The sequence below is a fragment of the Raphanus sativus genome, chromosome 8 (assembly GCF_000801105.2).
Source record: "Raphanus sativus cultivar WK10039 chromosome 8, ASM80110v3, whole genome shotgun sequence".
NCBI lineage: Eukaryota > Viridiplantae > Streptophyta > Magnoliopsida > Brassicales > Brassicaceae > Raphanus > Raphanus sativus.
The window spans coordinates 27,082,238-27,101,167 of NC_079518.1; the positions used below are offsets into that span (position 1 = coordinate 27,082,238).

General features: G+C 33.9%; 3 protein-coding genes across 3 annotated transcripts; 1 reads left to right on the forward strand and 2 right to left on the reverse strand.

Moving 5' to 3' along the window:
• Nucleotides 1–702: 702 nt before the first annotated feature.
• Nucleotides 703–4,362, reverse strand: LOC130499120 (uncharacterized). Its single transcript, XM_056993027.1, has 13 exons — nt 4,159–4,362; nt 4,000–4,080; nt 3,792–3,906; nt 3,617–3,701; nt 3,414–3,540; nt 3,152–3,348; nt 2,947–2,998; nt 2,615–2,833; nt 2,449–2,530; nt 1,408–1,458; nt 1,160–1,276; nt 1,021–1,089; nt 703–761 (listed from the first exon to the last, which is right to left on the reverse strand). Exons 1-13 carry the CDS (start codon nt 4,360–4,362, stop codon nt 703–705), a joined length of 1,458 nt encoding a protein of 485 aa, XP_056849007.1.
• Nucleotides 4,363–12,297: 7,935 nt separating this feature from the next.
• On the forward strand, nt 12,298–14,445 carry LOC130499131 (putative E3 ubiquitin-protein ligase XBAT34). Its single transcript, XM_056993047.1, is given in 8 exon segments — nt 12,298–12,481; nt 12,570–12,695; nt 12,788–12,879; nt 12,967–13,048; nt 13,360–13,369; nt 13,372–13,527; nt 13,677–13,762; nt 13,859–14,445. Coding segments are annotated over 8 exon segments (987 nt in total). The 5' UTR covers nt 12,298–12,379; the 3' UTR covers nt 14,192–14,445.
• A 286-nt stretch (nt 14,446–14,731) lies between these two features.
• On the reverse strand, nt 14,732–17,823 carry LOC108848415 (phytochrome-associated serine/threonine-protein phosphatase 3). The gene is made up of 10 exons (XM_018621777.2): nt 17,598–17,823; nt 17,236–17,382; nt 17,078–17,145; nt 16,888–16,945; nt 16,177–16,287; nt 16,012–16,062; nt 15,750–15,893; nt 15,566–15,661; nt 15,411–15,482; nt 14,732–15,091 (listed from the first exon to the last, which is right to left on the reverse strand). Exons 1-10 carry the CDS (start codon nt 17,676–17,678, stop codon nt 15,008–15,010), a joined length of 912 nt encoding a protein of 303 aa, XP_018477279.1. The 5' UTR covers nt 17,679–17,823; the 3' UTR covers nt 14,732–15,007.
• Between the last annotated feature and the right edge of the window lie 1,107 nt (nt 17,824–18,930).

The following is an 18,930-nucleotide window of genomic DNA, read 5'->3' on the forward strand; positions in this document are numbered from 1 at the left end:
CTACTGAATAGAATCAAAGTTGTCTGATCTAAGTTTTTTCTGGTTCATCCTCAAATAGCTCAACCGATTTTCTTCAATGGTTGTATAAGCATCGACCAAAAATTGTTGGAATAGCCTTTTAGAGTGCAGATGTGTATGAGATTCCCCATCCATTTCCTGAATTCGATATGCATACCACTGTCTCAAAGAGATATTTTTCCTCTTCAGTTTAGCTGAAGCATCTGTAACTCCTTTTTGTATTTCCTGCATCACAAAATAGAAGTTCAACAGTTTTAGAATCATTAGATCAATAAAAATAAATCCTTAGTAAATCAGAAAATACTCTATAATAGAAGTTCGTTTTTCAATTTCGGTTTCTGTGTCAACAATATAGAGTTGAGAAAACTTGGGTTCTTCTCCAGCCGGTGGCTTTAAACTACCCATTAAATGATAGTTTTATCCTTGAAGTTGAAACATCTTTGGTCCACGTCCTTGAGGGACACATCTATCCACTTTACCCCCAAGAGATGTAAAAGAAAAGACCATATTAAACTGCCTTATATTTTCTCGAAAATAGTTGCTGAACTCATCATCACCATGTAGCAATCTTTTCAAAATCTCTGGTGATTCCTTAAGTAATGGCAACTGAACTTGACCTTGTCCACAACACAAAGAAAGTTTTGGTTTCTTGGACTTCTTTTTCTTTTCAATATGTTCACCAAATCACATTTTCCCACCACAGTAGTCACATTTGTGAGTAGGATCACCCTCATCTATGTACTCTGTAACAAATTCGTAAACTCAGATGATCAGAAACTTTAAAAGGTTTTATTATTTTATAAATTTCGGCAAAAAATTCAAATATACATGTAGTCTTTAGTGTAGGCATTGAAGGTGTAGTAGATGAGGATGGACCGCCTTGGAACATGTTTCTAAATATATCAGCCATTGTCAAAATCATCTCTTTTTGTTCATCTGGTATAGGACTTGGAATCGGTGGTAATCCTTCAATGTTATCATATGTTTGTTCATATGAATCACCATCTTCACTACTAACATCATAGCTCTGATCACTGTAGTAACTCTGATTACTATAATCTTCACCTTCCTCTGAAAAAGGTTAATTAAATTTAGACACATGAATTAATAGAATATATAAGGATAATATAATTATACATACCAGAGAAATTGTGGATAACAGATGATTGAAAGTCATCTTCTTCTTCTGACTCGTTGTGTTGAGGCGTGTACCACTCCATTGCATTAGGTTGCTTGACGTTGTCTGACTTGGAGAAGGCTGGTAAAAGATCCATAGGTTGAATGTTATAATCACCACCTCACCATCGCAAAAATATATAAAACAATGTTAGTTGTTAAATCTACAATTTTACATAGTTCACAAATATTTTTAAAAATCCAGCCAGTTACCAGTAGCTCGAAATCCCTTAGAACACTGAGGCTGATTTCCTTTAACATTGTCTGTAGGTGAAAAAGCATAATATACAGATTATATTAATAATTTCGATTCACTGACTAATCAATCACGAAAACAGTATTATATTGATCATAATAATGGGTAAAGAAAAAGAACCATAGTATGGATTCGCTGAACTGAAAGCAGTCGATGGATGAGTAAAATCCTGGGTAATCCAGAACTTGGTAGTGTTGAATTTAGATTCGTAACATCTCTCAACACTGATGTAAAGCCAATATCAGTTATTGTTTGATCAGACGATTTTAGAATTCGATGGAGAAAGAAATATAGGTTGATGATTTGTTTTTCTCTTCCTTGCATTCTCATCATGTTATTCATGTTTGATTGTGTAGGTAACTGTGTGTAGAGAAGTTAGTTTTTCATGGGTTGGATATTGGAAACCATCGTTGTTCTGTGTGTGTAGAGAAGTTAGTTTTCCATGTGTGTAGAGAAGTTAGTTTTAATGATGTCGTTTATGATTGGATAATAAATAAACTATAAATTGTTTTAGTTTTCTACATATCAGTTGATAATTAATATGAAAGTATGTGGATATTAATAATTATATGACAATTTCGTGTAGATTGAAACAATTCAATGTTTAAAAAAATATCTTCCTAAAACCATTTATATAAGTTAAGTGCCTATTATAAATCAACAATTTAAATTCAGGTAGATTGAAACAAAGTATGATTAATGTAATGTGAGCAGGTTTCTTTGAGTAATAATCATAAATCTTAAGCACTTAATTGAAAGTAAAACTAACATTAGGGAACAACATTAGTCTTAATTACAAATCAAAGTTGAAATAACATAAACAATTGTGCAAATAAGCACTTAACTGAAAGAAAAACTAACATAAAGAAAACAACAAAACCAACATGGAACACGTAGTTAGCCACTTTTTTCGTGTTTGACTCCTTTTTGCTGGTCTTTTCTTTCTTCACAAATACTGGTGCACAGCTTCTTTATTGTAGAACTTATGTCAGACTCACTTTTATTGGATTCTTTGCGTTTAGATGATGGAGTTACCACAGTGTCGTCCACTGCTTGACTTTCCATTAGTAAAATCAAACCCTGTAGAAAACATTTGATCATCAATTTGCTGCAGTCATATAGATTAAGCTAATCATTTACAAATATAAAAATACTAAACCATACCTGTGAAGAACTTAAATTATTAGTTTCTACGTCAGACAAGGTCAATGATTGACTGGTGCTACCAGCAGTGAGTAGCATACTCAGATCTTTCCACATCTTACCAACTCTATACATCCCACCCTTGCTACTAACATTGGCACTCTCAATGTAAACTCCAAACATGAAAGTCTTTCCAATCAAAGAAGTAATAGCCTCAAGAAAAGACTCAGCATCTTTTAGCTGTAATATTCAATATATGTTAAAGATACAAATATATTATATTACTATAATAATGAATCCACGTTTTTGCAGGCATAGTGTTCATCAACGAAGTTAAGGAAAAAAAGAAGCACCTCTTCTAAGGAACCGTTGAGCAAGTGGGAAGCAGATTCAGGAACAACTCCGCTTGCAATCCAATCAAGTAGCATTAGGTAAGCTTATCTAGAACCATCTTTCACCATGACATGAATCCTGAACCTGTTATACATATTTAAAATTAGTATCTTAGGAAATTTTCATTGTCTGATAACAACATAAATCAACTAATAAATAACTTACTTAGGTAAGACTTGTGTGACCTTATCATCGCACTTTTCACACCACCACATATGAGTTACAACCTCATTCTCTGCCACAATTTTAATTGTTCTTGAAATCTTGGAGGCCTTTTTGTGGTAAACTTTGCATCCAAAATAGTACCAACCCCAATCCTTGTCAATAGCATAGATTGTAGCAATGATTCTGCATTTCTCAATCTAGATTGAAAATCAAAAACGTTAGTCTTTTAACAATGGATACTGTAAGAATATATAACTCAAACCTCAGTTGATTGACGTAGCTCTGCTATGTCTCTAGTTGGGTATTGCATCCAAGGGTCGCGTCTAATCTCCCTCTCAAGTTTATCTTGATCGGATTCAACCAATGTCAAAGCATTGGATTCAACATCCCTCTTAAATGTGAACCAACTTAGTTTTTTTTAATTAATAGAACAATCCTATATAAATTATATAAAAATCAGAATACCTTTTGAAAAAAGCTTCAGTCTCCATTATTGGCGGGTTGAAAAAGACTTGAGAAGCATCATATGAGTTTGAAATTTGAATCTCATCTGATATTAAAAATTGTAACATAAATGTGAGTAATAACAAAATTGTATAAATATAGAATGTTATGCTATGATAATGGATAATATGATTACTTCTATAGGTGCCAATTTTCACAAAACGTAAGAGGCATATAACAGAATCTTCACCAGCTGCGTCACAGTTAGCTTTACTGTTTTCAACAACTTTCCCCACAGGCAGCAAGTAATCCTACGGCCACTATAAAAAATATATGTCAAACTATTAATGATAGTGATAAAATAAAAAATATCAACGGTTTAACTTACACAAGATCTATCAAACTGAACTCAATTTTCTTTCTTGGTTATCCCAAGCACTGAATTGTCTGTAGAGCTCCCAAATCAGACACTTCTCCAATAACATCTGCAAGTTGAAAAAATAAAGATAAAACCATAAAGTTCAGGTTGAAAATAAAAATATAACATGAAAATTTAACGCTACAGGTATACCAGTTAAGATGTTTGTATCTTCCACTCCATTCTCAATAGTTTGGAAATCCACCAAACTCAAAAAGATGCTGTCTTTTTGGATTGCTAATGGAGTGATATCAGTGGCATAAATGAAATTGATCTTGTATTGGTGATTAGTAGGTCTGAAGGAAACACCAAGGTTAGTGATGAAGAAATTTTCGATGTTTTTCCACATTCCAACAGAAAGCACATTTGGAAGTTTCCTTGTCAACTTATCAAGGTAAGTCTTCTTACAGGAGGCATTAATTTTTGTTCCCTTAAAAATAAGCAAAGCCATACAATTTCAGATAGTAATTTAGTATAATATCAAGAGAAAAAAAATAGTAGATAGGTTTGATAAGATGTGAGACTTACATGTGCATCAGACAAAACGATTTTTAATGATTCTCCTGAAAGTTTTGTGTATTGCTTCTAGGTATGGAGAACCTTAACTTGTACACGACAATCTGTCATGAATGGTTTGAGGTCGGCCAAAGCAGTGAATTCCATGATCAGAGGTATTTGTGTAGCGATAAAGTTTGTGACTTTTTGATTTTAGGAAGTGTGATGGAAACAAGGCTGTATAAAATATTTATATAACCACAGGCTGTTGATGGAAACGACAAAATTTAGTTAAGATAAAATCCAAAAAAAAATTGTAACCATATAGGAGTTGTGCATGTATTTCGGGATAGTGGGTTATGGAAAATCGAAATGCAAATCAGAAATAGATTATTTGATTACTCGAATTTGAAATAAAAATTAGTAGGATAAATTTGGTGTTGTGAAAATAGTAGTTATTATATTCGTGGTGCTTAAAAATAGGAGATTAGTGGTTATGGTAGTGCTTTGTTATTTAAATATGACTTATTTAAAATAATTGCCATCTTCATAGTCCTTAAAAGTAGGTTATTTAAATTGCTTTGTTATTTAAACTGATGAAACTGTTTTGTTTTTTAAATGTCATGTAAATTGGTTATATAAGCAGTTTTCGAATATAATTGGTTCCTTTTGGTTAGTCCTAAAAAATAGAAATTTAGTGGTTACATAATGCTCATATAGCTTCCGTTTTAGTTATTTTAATTTTCTGATCAATGTAATATAATAACAACATTAGTTATATAAATTACAAAAAAGTTCTGACCCGAGTGGATGCCTCCCCACACCAGTCCCCTAAATTTGGGTTCGAGTAGCTCCCAGCGGTTTTTCATTTTATTTTGTTTTATTTTTCATTAATGGCATAAACGTGAATTTTGGTATCTTCTTCCTCAGTTTAATAAGGTTTCAACGAAAAGAGTTCTACCAGTCTCCATTGCTTTTCTTATAAAATCCATTGATTGTTATGTGTTTTTGTTGATTTCTGTGCTTAAATCTTGCGGATTTGACTCATAGTACCGGATTTTAACTTCTAAAACCCAATAAAAACAAAAATTGATGAGTTCGATTTAGAGAAACAGCCATGGTTGATTTTCTGGGTTTTATTTGTTACATCTTTTTTGGTTGTAAGTAATTTTGAATCTCTTACATGGTTTATACATCTATATTTGCAGTTGATTGATAAACGTTTAAAAACTAAAAAAGGTTGTTGCAAAAGCCATTTAGAGTCTGAGAAATTATATGTTTTTGACGTAAATAAAGATAGAGAAGTAACAGCTTGTATGAACTGATATGCAGAAAGAAAGAAAAACTAAATATATTATTGAAATATTGAACTGCTTTGTTGTTTAGATGTCGTAATATATAAATTTAGATTATAGGTTAAGTAGTTATATTAATATGCTGTATATAAGCAGTTAAACATTGCTTCCGTGTTTTTTTTTAAATTAGACCCAACTAATATCAGTTGGTCATACTTCAACTTTAATAGTATTGATTGTATCTCGGCTTTTTTACTAAAACTCGCTATTTTCCATTTCACACACTAAAATTCTTTTTAATAATCAAATCGTTTTCAAACTTTTTATCTTGGCTTGTTCATAATTTTTTGTTAGTTCATGTAGGTTTCATTTGTTACGAAGTCTTATGAAATCTTTGTTGTTCCTTGTTTACATGCTGAAGATGAACTACATGAAGTTTTTCCATAGACATGTTTGGAACTATGATTGTAGGAAGTGTTTTTTCTTTGTTGCTCGCAGACCCATCGGAATTATTTTCTAGATTCATAGTTGTATTCATTTTTGGTAACCGTCTCAAAATCGGTATTCTTATCCACTCTGGAACTTGGATAATAACCATCATCGGTCTAAACTTGTTTGTTTCAGAAAATTAGATCTAATTCGTCGATATCAGTGAAGGATGTGCCAGGAGCTAGGGGTGGGGATTTTACCCGATACCTGAACCCGTATTCAAACTCGATCCGAAAAACCCAAACCAAAATTCGAACTGAAATAGCAAAATACCCGAACAGGTATTGATTTAGGAGAGATTGGATATCTAAACCCGAACGGGTAATATCCGAACCCGAATAAATGTCCAAAGGTAACTGAACATATGTATACCGACCCTTAAATTTCTAGTTTACATCTTTCATTTTATTTAAAATATTTATATTGATGTTACACATACTTAGAGATCATATAAAATACATATAATTACGGAGAAAATGATTTGACATTCACTTACAATGTATGTCAATCTTTTATTTCATGTATTAACGAAAGTTACATCCAAATTCTTAAAACAATAGCCAAATTTCTATATATTTTTGAAATGTTACCTCATAATCTATTCATCATTCAAGCTATTAAAAATAAAAAAAATCAGTTAATCGAAAGCTAAGCTTTTAAATATTAAAAACTTAAAAAATAAATAATTTTTTTTCAAAATATAAATATCCGAACTCGACCCGAAATAATCGAACCCGAACCATAAATAACCGAACCCGACCCGGAGTACTGAGATACCTGTACGGGTTCTATGCCCATATACCGAAATACCCAAAAATCCAAAATATCCGATCCGAACCGAACGGGTAACCAAACGCCCACCCCTAGCTGTATCTTTCATTTCAAACCACGGGTCACTGCTCTCAACTACGGAAAGTAAGATTTCTCTCGATTTTAGGAAATTTGGTGATGATGATCAATAGGGCTGGGTGCAAGGCGAGTACTTGTTATTTTGCGTGTACTTGAGACTTGACTTGCCTTGTACGAGTAATAAAATTTTTGACTTGTACTTGACTTGTTAAAAATGAGTACTTGTTATTCCGAGTACTTGATCAAAAATGAATTACTTGCAAGTTACTTGCTTTGCTCTATTACTTACTATTTATGAGTGTTTATGAACTATTTACGAGTTTTCGGAATATTTAAGAACTACTTACTAAATAATACTCTACTAGAAATAGACATGAAAGTTTGTTTTGCCTATTCTACTTAAAATAACATGTGAATTACTTTAAATGAAATATTTGTTTATATTATAGAGAAGTAAATAAAAATGTCTTCTTTAAACAAGTAACTAGTAAAAACAAGTCATATAACTAAATTTTTACTTACTTGACTAGATGACGTCGAGTAGGGGTGGGCATTTTACCCGATATCTGAAGCCGCACCCGAACCCGATCCGAAAAACCCGAACAGAAATCCGAACCGAAATAACAAAATACCCGAACGGGTATTGATTTAGGAGAGATTGGATATCCGAACCCGAACGGGTAATATCCAAACCCGAATGGATATCCGAAGATAACCGAACATATATATACTTACCCTTATATTTCTAGTTTTCATCTTTCATTTTATTTAAAATATTTATATTGATGTAACACATATTTTAAAATTATATAATATACAATATATTGATGTCACACATACTTTAAAATTATATAATATACATATAATTACGAAGAAAAATGATTTGATATTCACTTAAAATGAATATCAAGCTTTTTGTTTCATGTATTAACAAAAGTTACATCCAAATTCTAAAAATAGTCAAATGAATGTCTATTTATTTTTGAAATTTACCTCCAAATCTATTAATAATTCAATCTATTAAAAAAAAGTCAGTTAATCGAAAACTAAATTTTTAAAAATAAGAACCTTAAAACATGAAAAATTTATTTTTTCCTTCAAAATCTAAATATCTGAACCCGACCCAAAATAACCGAACCCGAACTAAAAATACCCGAACCCGACCCGAAGTTCAGAAATACCCAAACAGGTATCATACTCCTATACAAAATACCCGAAAATCCGAAATACCCGACCCGAACCCGAACGGGTATCCGAACGCCCACCCCATTGTCGAGTATTTAAAACTCAATACGGATAAGAAATAAGTAACAAGTATAAGAAGAGTAATAAGTATTTATGTCCAATCCTAAATGAAAGTAAATGAAAAGACAAATATGAACAAGTTATTAATAGATCATGTAACAAATAGCAAGTAATGGAGCAAGTAACGGGGCATAACGAATCAAGTACTAAAAATAATAATGATACTTGATACTTAACTTGGACAAGTAATGAAAATTGTCGACTTGCTACTTGCCTGACAACACCGAGTACTTGATTTTAAGGCAGGTACGAATCAAGCAACGAGTTAAGACGAGTAATGATGCCCAGCCCTCGATCAATGGATTAATACTAATCTTTTTATAGGTGAAATTCACTGATTAGAAGATGGATAAGATTCATTGAATTCGAGATTGTGGTCATAGTGGAGCGTAAGAGTTAAGCTTGGGTTAATGATGTCGAATTAATGTGACTTGTAACGTTTCAGAGGTAGGTGAAGCATTGCGACTAATACTTCATGAATAGTCCGACAGGAAGGTTACTGACCCATAGACAATCTCAGAACCGCCATTGATGGTAGATAGAAACGGAGGTAGATTCGATGAACCCTAAAATTGTTAGACAGGGAGATTTGGGCCGAGAAATCAGCAACTATCTGTATCAGTATTTTAATCGAAGCCAATAGAAGCCCACACCAGAGAAAATGAAATTCATGCCTTGAACACATGTAGAGCTGTCAAATGGTCCGTCCATAGCCCAATTGGATTGTCCAATTGAACCATTTCAGTTATGGGCAATATTGGGTGATTTATATTGGACAATGGTCCAAAAAATGCCCAAGACCAATAGAGACCATGTTCAATGGGCATGCCCATGGCCACCCATTATTATTTATCAACTTTTTTTTTTATTTTGAAAATACATTTTTTCTTCAAAATTACAAAATTATGTTTTTCTGCCAAAACAGAAAATTACGTTTTCCCGCTAAAACAAAAAAAATAACATTTTTGGCAAAACCGAGAAATCATGTTCTCCCCACCCCCACCCCCCAAACCAAAAAATAACATTTTCTACCAAAACCGAGAAATCAAGTTTTTCCGTCAAAACCAAAAATGACATTTTCTGCCAAAACCAGGAAATCACGTTTTCCGCCGAAACCGAGAATTCATGTTTTCCCGCTAAAATCGAGAAATCGCATTTTTCCACTAAAACCAAAAAAATCATGTTGTCCCGCCAAAAAACGAGAAATCGCGTTTTCCCGCCAAAACGGAGAAATTGCGTTTTTCCACCAAAACGGAGAAATCATGTTTTTCCAAAATTGAAAGATCACATTTTTCCGCCAAAACCGAGAAATCATGTTTTTCCGCCAAAACTGAAAAAATCATATTTTCCGCCAAAATTGAGTTATTGTGTTTCCCGCCAAAAATAAAAATATGATGTTTTAGTGCCAAAATCAAGAAATCATATTTTCTCGTCAAAACTAAGAAATTATTTTTTATGCCAAAACCGAATATTATGTTTTTCATGTCAAAACCGTAAAATGACAGTTTCCCTTAAAAACTGTAAAATTGCGTTTTCTCGTCAAACCATAAATTTACGTTTTCCGCTAGAACCGTAAATTATGTTTTTCTATTAAATTGCAAAGTTTTGATTTTTCGTTAAAATTATGTTTTTTCAATAAATTGTAAAACTATATCTTTAGAAGGTCTATCGACATCCATTGTCCATTTGGTCTTTGCCCAGTTAGATCATAGACCAATTGGTTTTTTTTCCAATTGTACTATTTATTAATTGGGTGCGTCCATTGCCTACCCAAACTAAATTGGACTGGTCTAACATATTGGCGGTCTGCCTAATTGACACCTCTAAACACGCGTCAGCACGGCATCTCTCAACTTTACGTGCTGGTATCCGATGTGACAGCCTAGAAGTGAATAATATATATATATATATATATATATATATATATATATATATTACTGATGATGAAGAAAGGTTTACTAGAGTTGACAGTAGTGATAGTGATTCGAGTGATAAAGAAGCGAATGATAAAGAAGTAATATAATTATTTTCTATTAATGCTAATTATTTGGATTCAAATGGATCAAAAAATATAAGTATATAACTATTGAACTTAAAGGACATTTCAGCATTTAATCCATTTTTTTTTTGTTTAACACTGTTTTTATTAGGATAAAAAAGGACTACAACTCAAAGTAAATGCGCATATGGCACACAGTACTAAAATTAGAGAAGAAGAACTGAAGACGAAACATAAATAATGAAAAACGCCAGTAGGCATTCATACAACCATCCTCAATAGAAGGGTAGAAAAATATCCAGAGTCTCACAAACCATCCTCATAGAGGGGTAGAAGAGATCCCAGAGTCTCACAAACCTAAGAGTCGAGACAGAACAGAGAATGCTCGATAGACCCGTTAGATAACCAAGCTGTGACATCTTAAATGAAGATGATTCCTGATATGAGAGGGCCAACGCAGAACTCCCACAGCTACATATGATTGAAATCAATGACCTTTAGTAGCAAAAGATTAGCTGCATTATTCCTTACTTCCAAGACATGACTAATCACCACTCTTAGAAAGAACTAAAACTAAACAAACCGACAACAACACATCATGATGAATGTCGAGCAAGGAGAACGAGAACTGAAGCAGATATACGCTCCAGACGGAGCATTCTCCAAAAACAAGCGGATAGAAGAGAAGCTACTCCAATACCGAGAAAACCAACACACTTTCCACATCAGAACCACCACGAATGGACCCAAAACTTACAGAAACAGGATCGAAACAGAACCATCTGCTCGAATAGAGACACATACGGAAGCCGGAGAAGAACACAATTCTTAAACTCCATAAACATCCGTTGCTCTACACCGCCAGATCTGTATGAGGGCCACCGGGTCTGAATACCGTCAAGCTTCACCCAGAGAACGACATTCATGGCAGAGAAACAACCAAAACACATAAAAATCAACATAAGCCACACCATAAACCCAACCGGAGAAATAGAAAAGCTTCTTCCTCTAAAGCAGGAGAACAGCAAAAAGGATTAAAGCAGGCGAACAAGGATAACTGAGATTGAGAGAAGCCTCTCCAGACGACGGCGAGGAGCGCCGAACGCCGGAGAAGCAAGGATCTGTCAAGAAAGTTCGACGGCGGCTGATAGATTTGGGAGAGAAAAAATTAGGTTTTTGTCGACCAACAATATATTTTATTGAAAGCATATGGGATTTAATCCATTTTTATTTGCTAGAAACAAGTTTTCACCAAATTTGTGAATTATAAAGGCTTAGTTACTCTGACCATTCAACTCCAAGTGGTTTGGACTTCTCAGCACTTCTTTGCTAAGAAGTCCTAATATTTTGGCTTTACTTATCTGTGGCCCAAGTCAACTTTAGAAATTGTCGGACACTTCTTTGCTAAGTAGTCATGATATTTCCACCAACCTTCTTAGCTATCTTCTTTTTTTACTTAAAAAAACATATATGTTTTTGACTACTTATGTTTCTTTCTTTTGATACTTTTATACATACAAAGTGCAAAGAAATATAAACAATGAATTTTAGTAAAAGTACCGAATTTTAGTATCAGAACTAAAAAAATATTTGCCTATACAGACTTAAACATCGATATTTGACTAAATTAAAAGTCAAATTCGTTACTTTCTCGGACACTTCATCGTTTAGATTAAAAAAAATCAGCAATGATAAGAGAAAATCATTTAATTTTAGTGAGGAAAGTCCTTTTTATTTTCTTAGTAGTTTCCTTGTATATATATTTTTAGTGAGGAAAGTCCTTTTTATTTTCTTAGTAGTTTCCTTCTATATATATCTTTCTCTTTCTTAAAGAATTTCTATATATATCCCTATTTTCTTTGTTTAATCATCTTTGATTTAATTGTTTCCAAAAAAAAGAAATCATCTTTGATTTAACCAAATTCTTTAGTAAAATGGGGCAACAACAGCTTAACGACGAGGTGCTATTTCAGCAAGTGAATCACAACGATGTCAAATGTATCGAATCCCTTTGCCATGAAGAAGCAGGACTCGAGGTTTTTCTTCTTTCTAGTCCCATCTTCTCATCTTTTATAATTGTAAGATTTCGTTTTCATCAGTTGTAACAGTGCGTTTTGGATGTAGTGGGCTGATAAAGAAGGAAGAACGCCATTAATCTTAGCTTGTGCAGAAGCAGAGCTATATGATGTAGCAGAAACTCTTAAGGTTGCTAGGGCTAAAGGTTACAGCGATACTGTACGCGCAATCGAGGTATGCTATTAACACCTATTTCTATAATAAACGAATAAACAGCATTAAACGTTTTCATGATTTAATAAGCTTTAAACTGTTTGATTGTGCAGAGTCGCATCTGCTTGTTCTGTGGCTGGATGCGTGAACTTCATGGCCCCAGCTTTCTGGAATTATGTTCTCCTCATCTTCTTTCAAGAAAAGTGTGAGTATCCTTCTTTTTATTTTGTTTCTTGTCTTTCTTACTGTTGCACATGAATATGAATATGCTTTAGGACTTGTGTTTTTGCAGATGGGTAGTTATCTTACCAACTGGTTCTCGAAACCTTTCAGAGCCTTCGAAGTTGGAGTTAGTTGTGTATGCTAGTCTTCAGGTACTAAATATAATCCTTACTCTTAAGAAAATAGGATTTGTTTCCAAATTTTGATATTACTATACTTATGAAACTGTTTTTTTAGTAAAGGCTTTCAAATTAAAAACATAAACGATTACATGATAGACTAAAAAGTCTTATAATGAGATAAAGTTTGCATGAAACATACTTCGCGATAGGTTAAATCTCGAACCTAAGAGGCCGCTTAGGCCAAGATTAGAAAAACCAATAGTAAAATGTAAGAAAGTAGCTAATGAGAAGATCCACAACCCATTATACTCATGAAACCGTTATGATGTGTATATAACTAGGATGCACAACCATGATGGTGATGCCTTTGTGGAAAGCAAACTTGGAGGAGCCGAAATCAGATCAGTCTGATGCTTCAGTGATGATTGTTTGTAACTCCTCAAGGCTCAAAAAGCAGAGAAGAAGGGGATACATTTCTCACGCTAGGCGTTGGGCTCAAGTCGATAGGCGTAAGCGTTTATAGTTATTATTCTCTATTCTTGCTTTAAAAAATATTTAGTAACCATAGAAAGCTATTCTTCTTTTACTTGATGCTTCAACCATTAATTGAAAACATTATTTATATTTTTTTTTTGTTTTAACCTCAACTTTTTTTTAGAAATGCAACTTAAGCTGGCAGCAGCAACCAAGGGCGACATAAAACAGCTCAACTGGTTTTGTGAGGCATGTAAAGGAAGTCCACAGGTATGTTTTGCCATAATCATACAATTTAGGAAGTCAAGATATTTCCTACTTGTGTGTCTCTCTGACTCATTTGATAATAATTGGAAATTCATACAGCCAATGGATCCTCCAATGTTTCTGAAAACAGCTGAAAATATCATTTCCAATGAGCTTACGCCATCAGTTCCTCTACCGAGAGCCGTAACAGTGCAAACAGAAGACGGTTCTGTTCACTATCCATCATTCTCGTGTGCAGACTATGAGAGTAAAGGAAGTAGTGGTGGAGGATCTGGAGTGTGTGTGATTTGTGTGGATGCGTCATCGGAAGCAGCATGTGTGCCATGCGGACATGTCGCTGGATGCGTTTCTTGCTTGAAAGAGATCAAAAACAAGAAATGTCCTATATGTCGTGCCAGCATTGATCAGGTCATTAAGTTATATCATGTTTGAACAGAAAAAAAAAAAGAAGACAAAATGGATCATTATCTCCTTTATGCCTCGAAGATCCTCACCATTTATGTCCGCACCGGCTTTGTTCACGACTCAGTTATCAATTGTCTGTCTTTTTTTTTTTTGTTTCTTCCAATTTTGTCTTTGGTTTTGTTAGTCTTGGGCTTTTATTATGTCTGCGTTTATTATGTCTGAACGACTTGTTTTTGTTTTAATTTTATTTAAGAAATATAATTTTTATATTTGTGTGTTTGTATAATCCTATTTCTGCATGATATGAATTTAATAGAATATATAATTTTATGTAACTATAAGTTATATTTGGAGTTATAATCATATTTCGTCTTTTTTTAGTTAACTTTGACATTCAAAAAAAAACATACCCGACCCAAATCCAGCACTATTACTAGTTTATACATTTCGTTGGTGAATTTTTTTTTTTTTTTTTTTCGTTGGTGAATATTTATTACTGAACTTTGACTGCTTCATGATTTAATCAATCCAGTAATAACCGAAACTTAACCGAACAAAACAAAGAAGAGATGAAAAGAATGGTCTTACATACAGAACACATGTATAACAACGTCTAGAGTCAGAGATCAAAGTTTAAAAAAAACTGCATAAAAACCACTAGAATTGCTAAAGTGACGATCAATCCCACAAGAAAATGTGTCTGTTTCCAAAAGAAGGCGTAAAAACAATGGAAGTGTAAGCACAACATCAGAAGATATACCTTGCAAGAACATAAGCCAACGGTAATGGCGCTAACTTCGTCAGAACAATATGAGACTAATAACGTAGGACCATCACTATCCATTACAGGAAGTAAGGAACACCTGTTCTTGGCCCTCTCATTTGATTGTTCTCTTCTGTCTCCGTGAAGAACTTCACATCCCTTTCCTGGTAACAAATCATAACCGTCCTCAGATCATAAACACTTTCTACAAACAAGTCTACAGAAGAACACAAGGAGAACTTTCCATATATAAATGACTAAAACATAGTTCTAAGTCTATCTTACAAGAGCTATTTGTCTAACTTCCCATAAACAAGAAGTCTGTTCATGTTTGGGTTAGAGAGACGAGTACCAAAAGGAGCAGCTTAATAGATACAAAAGGATTAAGTAAACTGAAACCCCTCTTGTTTAGAAGATAAGTGTAAGAACACGAAACACGAGATAATGGGAAATCAGTAGGAAAAGAGGAAACGAATGACTTGCCATGTTGTCATTGAAGCTCAACATAGAAGCCACATTCCCACAGCGGTAGCAGTAGTTAGGAGCAGACCACACCTTTACACACAAAAAAAATAAAGAGCAGAAACATCACAGACCAGATTATTATACTTCGAATCATAAGAAGGCACCATACTTACGGTTACAAGGCCTTTGTCTTGGAACATGTACTTGAGACCTTCTTGTACAAGCTGATGTGCGCGACACACTAGTTCAAGATTGTTTATATGGTTAAACTGCACAAGATGCAAAACCAAAGGTAAAGAAGTCTTTCATAAACAGATTTATTCAATTTTTCAAACAGCAACAAAAAAACAACCATACCTCAGTGGTAACCCTGGACCCGAAAAGCCAACCAGCCCCACGTGGACTTACAGCCCATGTTTCAATGTCTTCAGGATCACTCCACATAAGATCACAGAATGGTCCTTCATGCGGGATTTCGCAATTTCGATCAATCAATCTTATCTACAGGACACAATAAGATCTGAAGTGAGTGAATGAGATTTAATAAAATCATTAATAAAGCTATCAGGTGAGTGAAAACAAGAATACAATTAATTAAAAAAAGAAGGCACTTTTTAACCTGGTCGATTGTCCGCACATCAGGTGAAAGGCCACCATGAACACATAGAACCTACATGGAGGAAGCAATATTTTTAAATATAAATATACAACTTAAGCATTCATACAACTCTAAGAGAAAATACATGATCATAAAAATGTCAAAGATCATGAGGAAAACACTTACGGTGCCATCGATAATAGCTGAGAGAGTGAGATAGTCAAACACATCCGTGCAGTATCTCCAAGCATTAGCATTACCATACTTCCTTTGGCATTCGTCATAGAAACCGTACACCTAACAGATACAATTTAAGACAACAACTTTATCAAAAGAAAGTGTAGCAAGAAAATTAAACAAGAACAATTTAGAACAGCGAGCAGAAAGAAAGCATACAAAACACCATCATTTCATATTTACAGACTGGTTGTCTTGGATTATATGATTACAAACTTCCTTGTTCACTAATGTAAGAATATTTTGTATCATACGGATACTAGAATGCACATTTAATTTGTAACAGGAGGTAACACTCCTCAGCTTAATCATATTGAAGATTTATCAGGAGTGTGTTCAAAATAAAAAAATATCATACAATCTTTTTCCTTTACAGTGGATGATAAAAAAAAATTATATGATATTGCGTAGGGAGAGAGATACATCAAGAACTTCCAAGAAGAAAACTCATGAGTGCCAAGGATAGATCATGTCACCAAGTAAAGAACGAACTCTATGTACTCAGAGTCACAGAAAGGCATCTTAGTTAACATACATGTCTACGTCTGGCACGGTATAGCACTTTGCGGAAGAAAACTAAAACTACGTTTCTACTATGAACAGTGTGAAGAGGAGCATTGCAACAATATACATCAATCAAAGAGAAAAAAAAAAGCATACCTGAGTAAGCTGTCTGCTTTCATGATTTCCACGCAAAAGTGTGATATGGGCTGGATATCTACATAACGAAATACAAGAGAAAGATCGGTTTCACAGCTTAAAGAACATTCTCAAGAGAAGTATGATATACAAAGCGAAACAGACGAAACGCATATGGAAATCAATTTTTTTTTTTTTTAAAAGAGCAAACCTTGCTTTGAGAAGCAAAAGAATAGTGAAAACTTCAAGACTGTTGTAACCTCTGTCAACGAAATCTCCCTGAGAAAAAGCAAACAGAAACCTAAGCTCACAACATCATATTAATAGATAGTGTCCAAAAGACAAGAAGAAGAACAAGTAGTCCATTACCATAAAAATGTAATTAGTGTCTGGAACATGGCCTCCGGTCTGGAAAAGCTTCATGAGGTCATGAAACTGGCCATGGATATCACCACAGACGGTGACAGGACTGTTGACAGGTTGCACATTAGACTCCTCAATCAGAATCTCTTTCACCTGTAATAAACGTTACTTAATGTATCTCAGCAAATCATTGACATGAAAAATCAACCGTTGAGAAGTCTATAACAGAAGACCTATAATGTTATTATCCCTATTGGAGTCAATAAAGCCTATCTTGAAAATAATAATCCCTAAGAATCTATAGACAAGACCAGAAGATTCGAAGTAAAGTTCCACAAAGATAGACTCAATCGAAGAAGAAGGCGTACGTATTCGCAGAGAAGGTGAAGCTCGTCTTCGGAGAGATGTTGGGCGTCTTTGACCTTGGATATCCATTGATCTAAATCCATTGATTTTAGCGCGTCTTGGTCTCTTCGGATTTAGATCTCTCTATCTATTATTCTACCACACCATTGCTCTCTCCGCTTCGTTTAGGGTTGCGACTAAAGGAAGGAACCAAAAGAAACAAACAAATGTCTGACCCAAACCCAATTTGGTATTCAAACTCGGATCCGTCTCTTAATCTTATTAACCAACCTTTTTTTTTTTGGCAACTCACCAAACATCACTTATTTGGCATCACATTAATTATCATTTTTAATTTCTCACCCTTATACTCATTATTGTTAGTTTAATTACTAGGAAAATTTGTTGAAGAATTTCTTTTTTTTGTTTAACAAAAATGGCATGTGTGCCATTCACATATTTGCTAACTGATTTATGTTTCGCGATGATAATATTATACGAAAAGTACTCCCTCTCTTTCAAATTGTATGTAATTTTGGCTAAAATTACCAATATTAAGAAAGTAATTATTTGTTAAAAAGTATCATTTACTTTATAGCATCAGCCAATTATAAAACAGTCTACATAATTTAATTGGTCATACACTATCCCAATCCTACAAATACATGAAAACAAATGGAAAATCAGAATGAAATGAAAAGTTTGAAAACAATGGTGACAAAGAAAGAAAGGAAAAAGTTTGATCCTTTCTTGCTCTCAAAGACAGATCTTTTCGTCTTCTTTGAAGAGAGAGTGTGGGTTGTTTTCTGCCACCACCAACTTGTTAGGCTCCATGATCTTGAATGAATGACTTCAAAGGTCTAATGTGTATGCTTCATTTTCCACCATCGATATGTCGGTAAACTCGGGGTTATCACTTGCTTGTGTAAACGATGTCTGACCTACAAACTGTGGAACATTTACGCCAACATCACTGAAATACAACAACACTAAAAGTTTTAGTTCAAAGTTATAACACATCTCCAAGAAAACATTGAAACTTGAAAGGAAAGCACTTACATTTGAACATTTGATCTCAACTGTCTTCCTCTTTCCAGCTTTGATAGATATTGATCTTCATTTGAGATATCCTCAGCATCGAAACTCAATCCACCAAACATAATAGGAATTTGGTTCGGCTAACATACCTGATTAAAATGGAATTAGAAATTTTGCTTGGAAACTAAACTAAACAACATTATCACAACAAAATTATCAGAATCAGACTTACTTTATCAACGTTTCCACTGATTCTGATGTTCGAGCCAACACAACTTCCCTCTTGGATCTAAGAAACATATGAATTCCGCTCATTTG

Coding starts and splice junctions, on each gene's coding strand:
- LOC130499120 (XM_056993027.1), bottom strand. CDS start 4,362: ATGTGGAAAAACATCGAAAATTTCTTCATCACTAACCTTGGTGTTTCC. Junction 4,081..4,158: donor ACATCTTAACTGGTATACCT/GTAGCGTTAAAT, acceptor TTCAACTTGCAG/ATGTTATTGGAGAAGTGTCT. Junction 3,907..3,999: donor AAGAAAGAAAATTGAGTTCA/GTTTGATAGATC, acceptor TAGTGGCCGTAG/GATTACTTGCTGCCTGTGGG.
- LOC108848415 (XM_018621777.2), bottom strand. CDS start 17,678: ATGGATTTAGATCAATGGATATCCAAGGTCAAAGACGCCCAACATCTC. Junction 16,288..16,887: donor AAAGCAGACAGCTTACTCAG/GTATGCTTTTTT, acceptor TGTATCTGTTAG/GTGTACGGTTTCTATGACGA. Junction 15,483..15,565: donor AAGACAAAGGCCTTGTAACC/GTAAGTATGGTG, acceptor TTGTGTGTAAAG/GTGTGGTCTGCTCCTAACTA.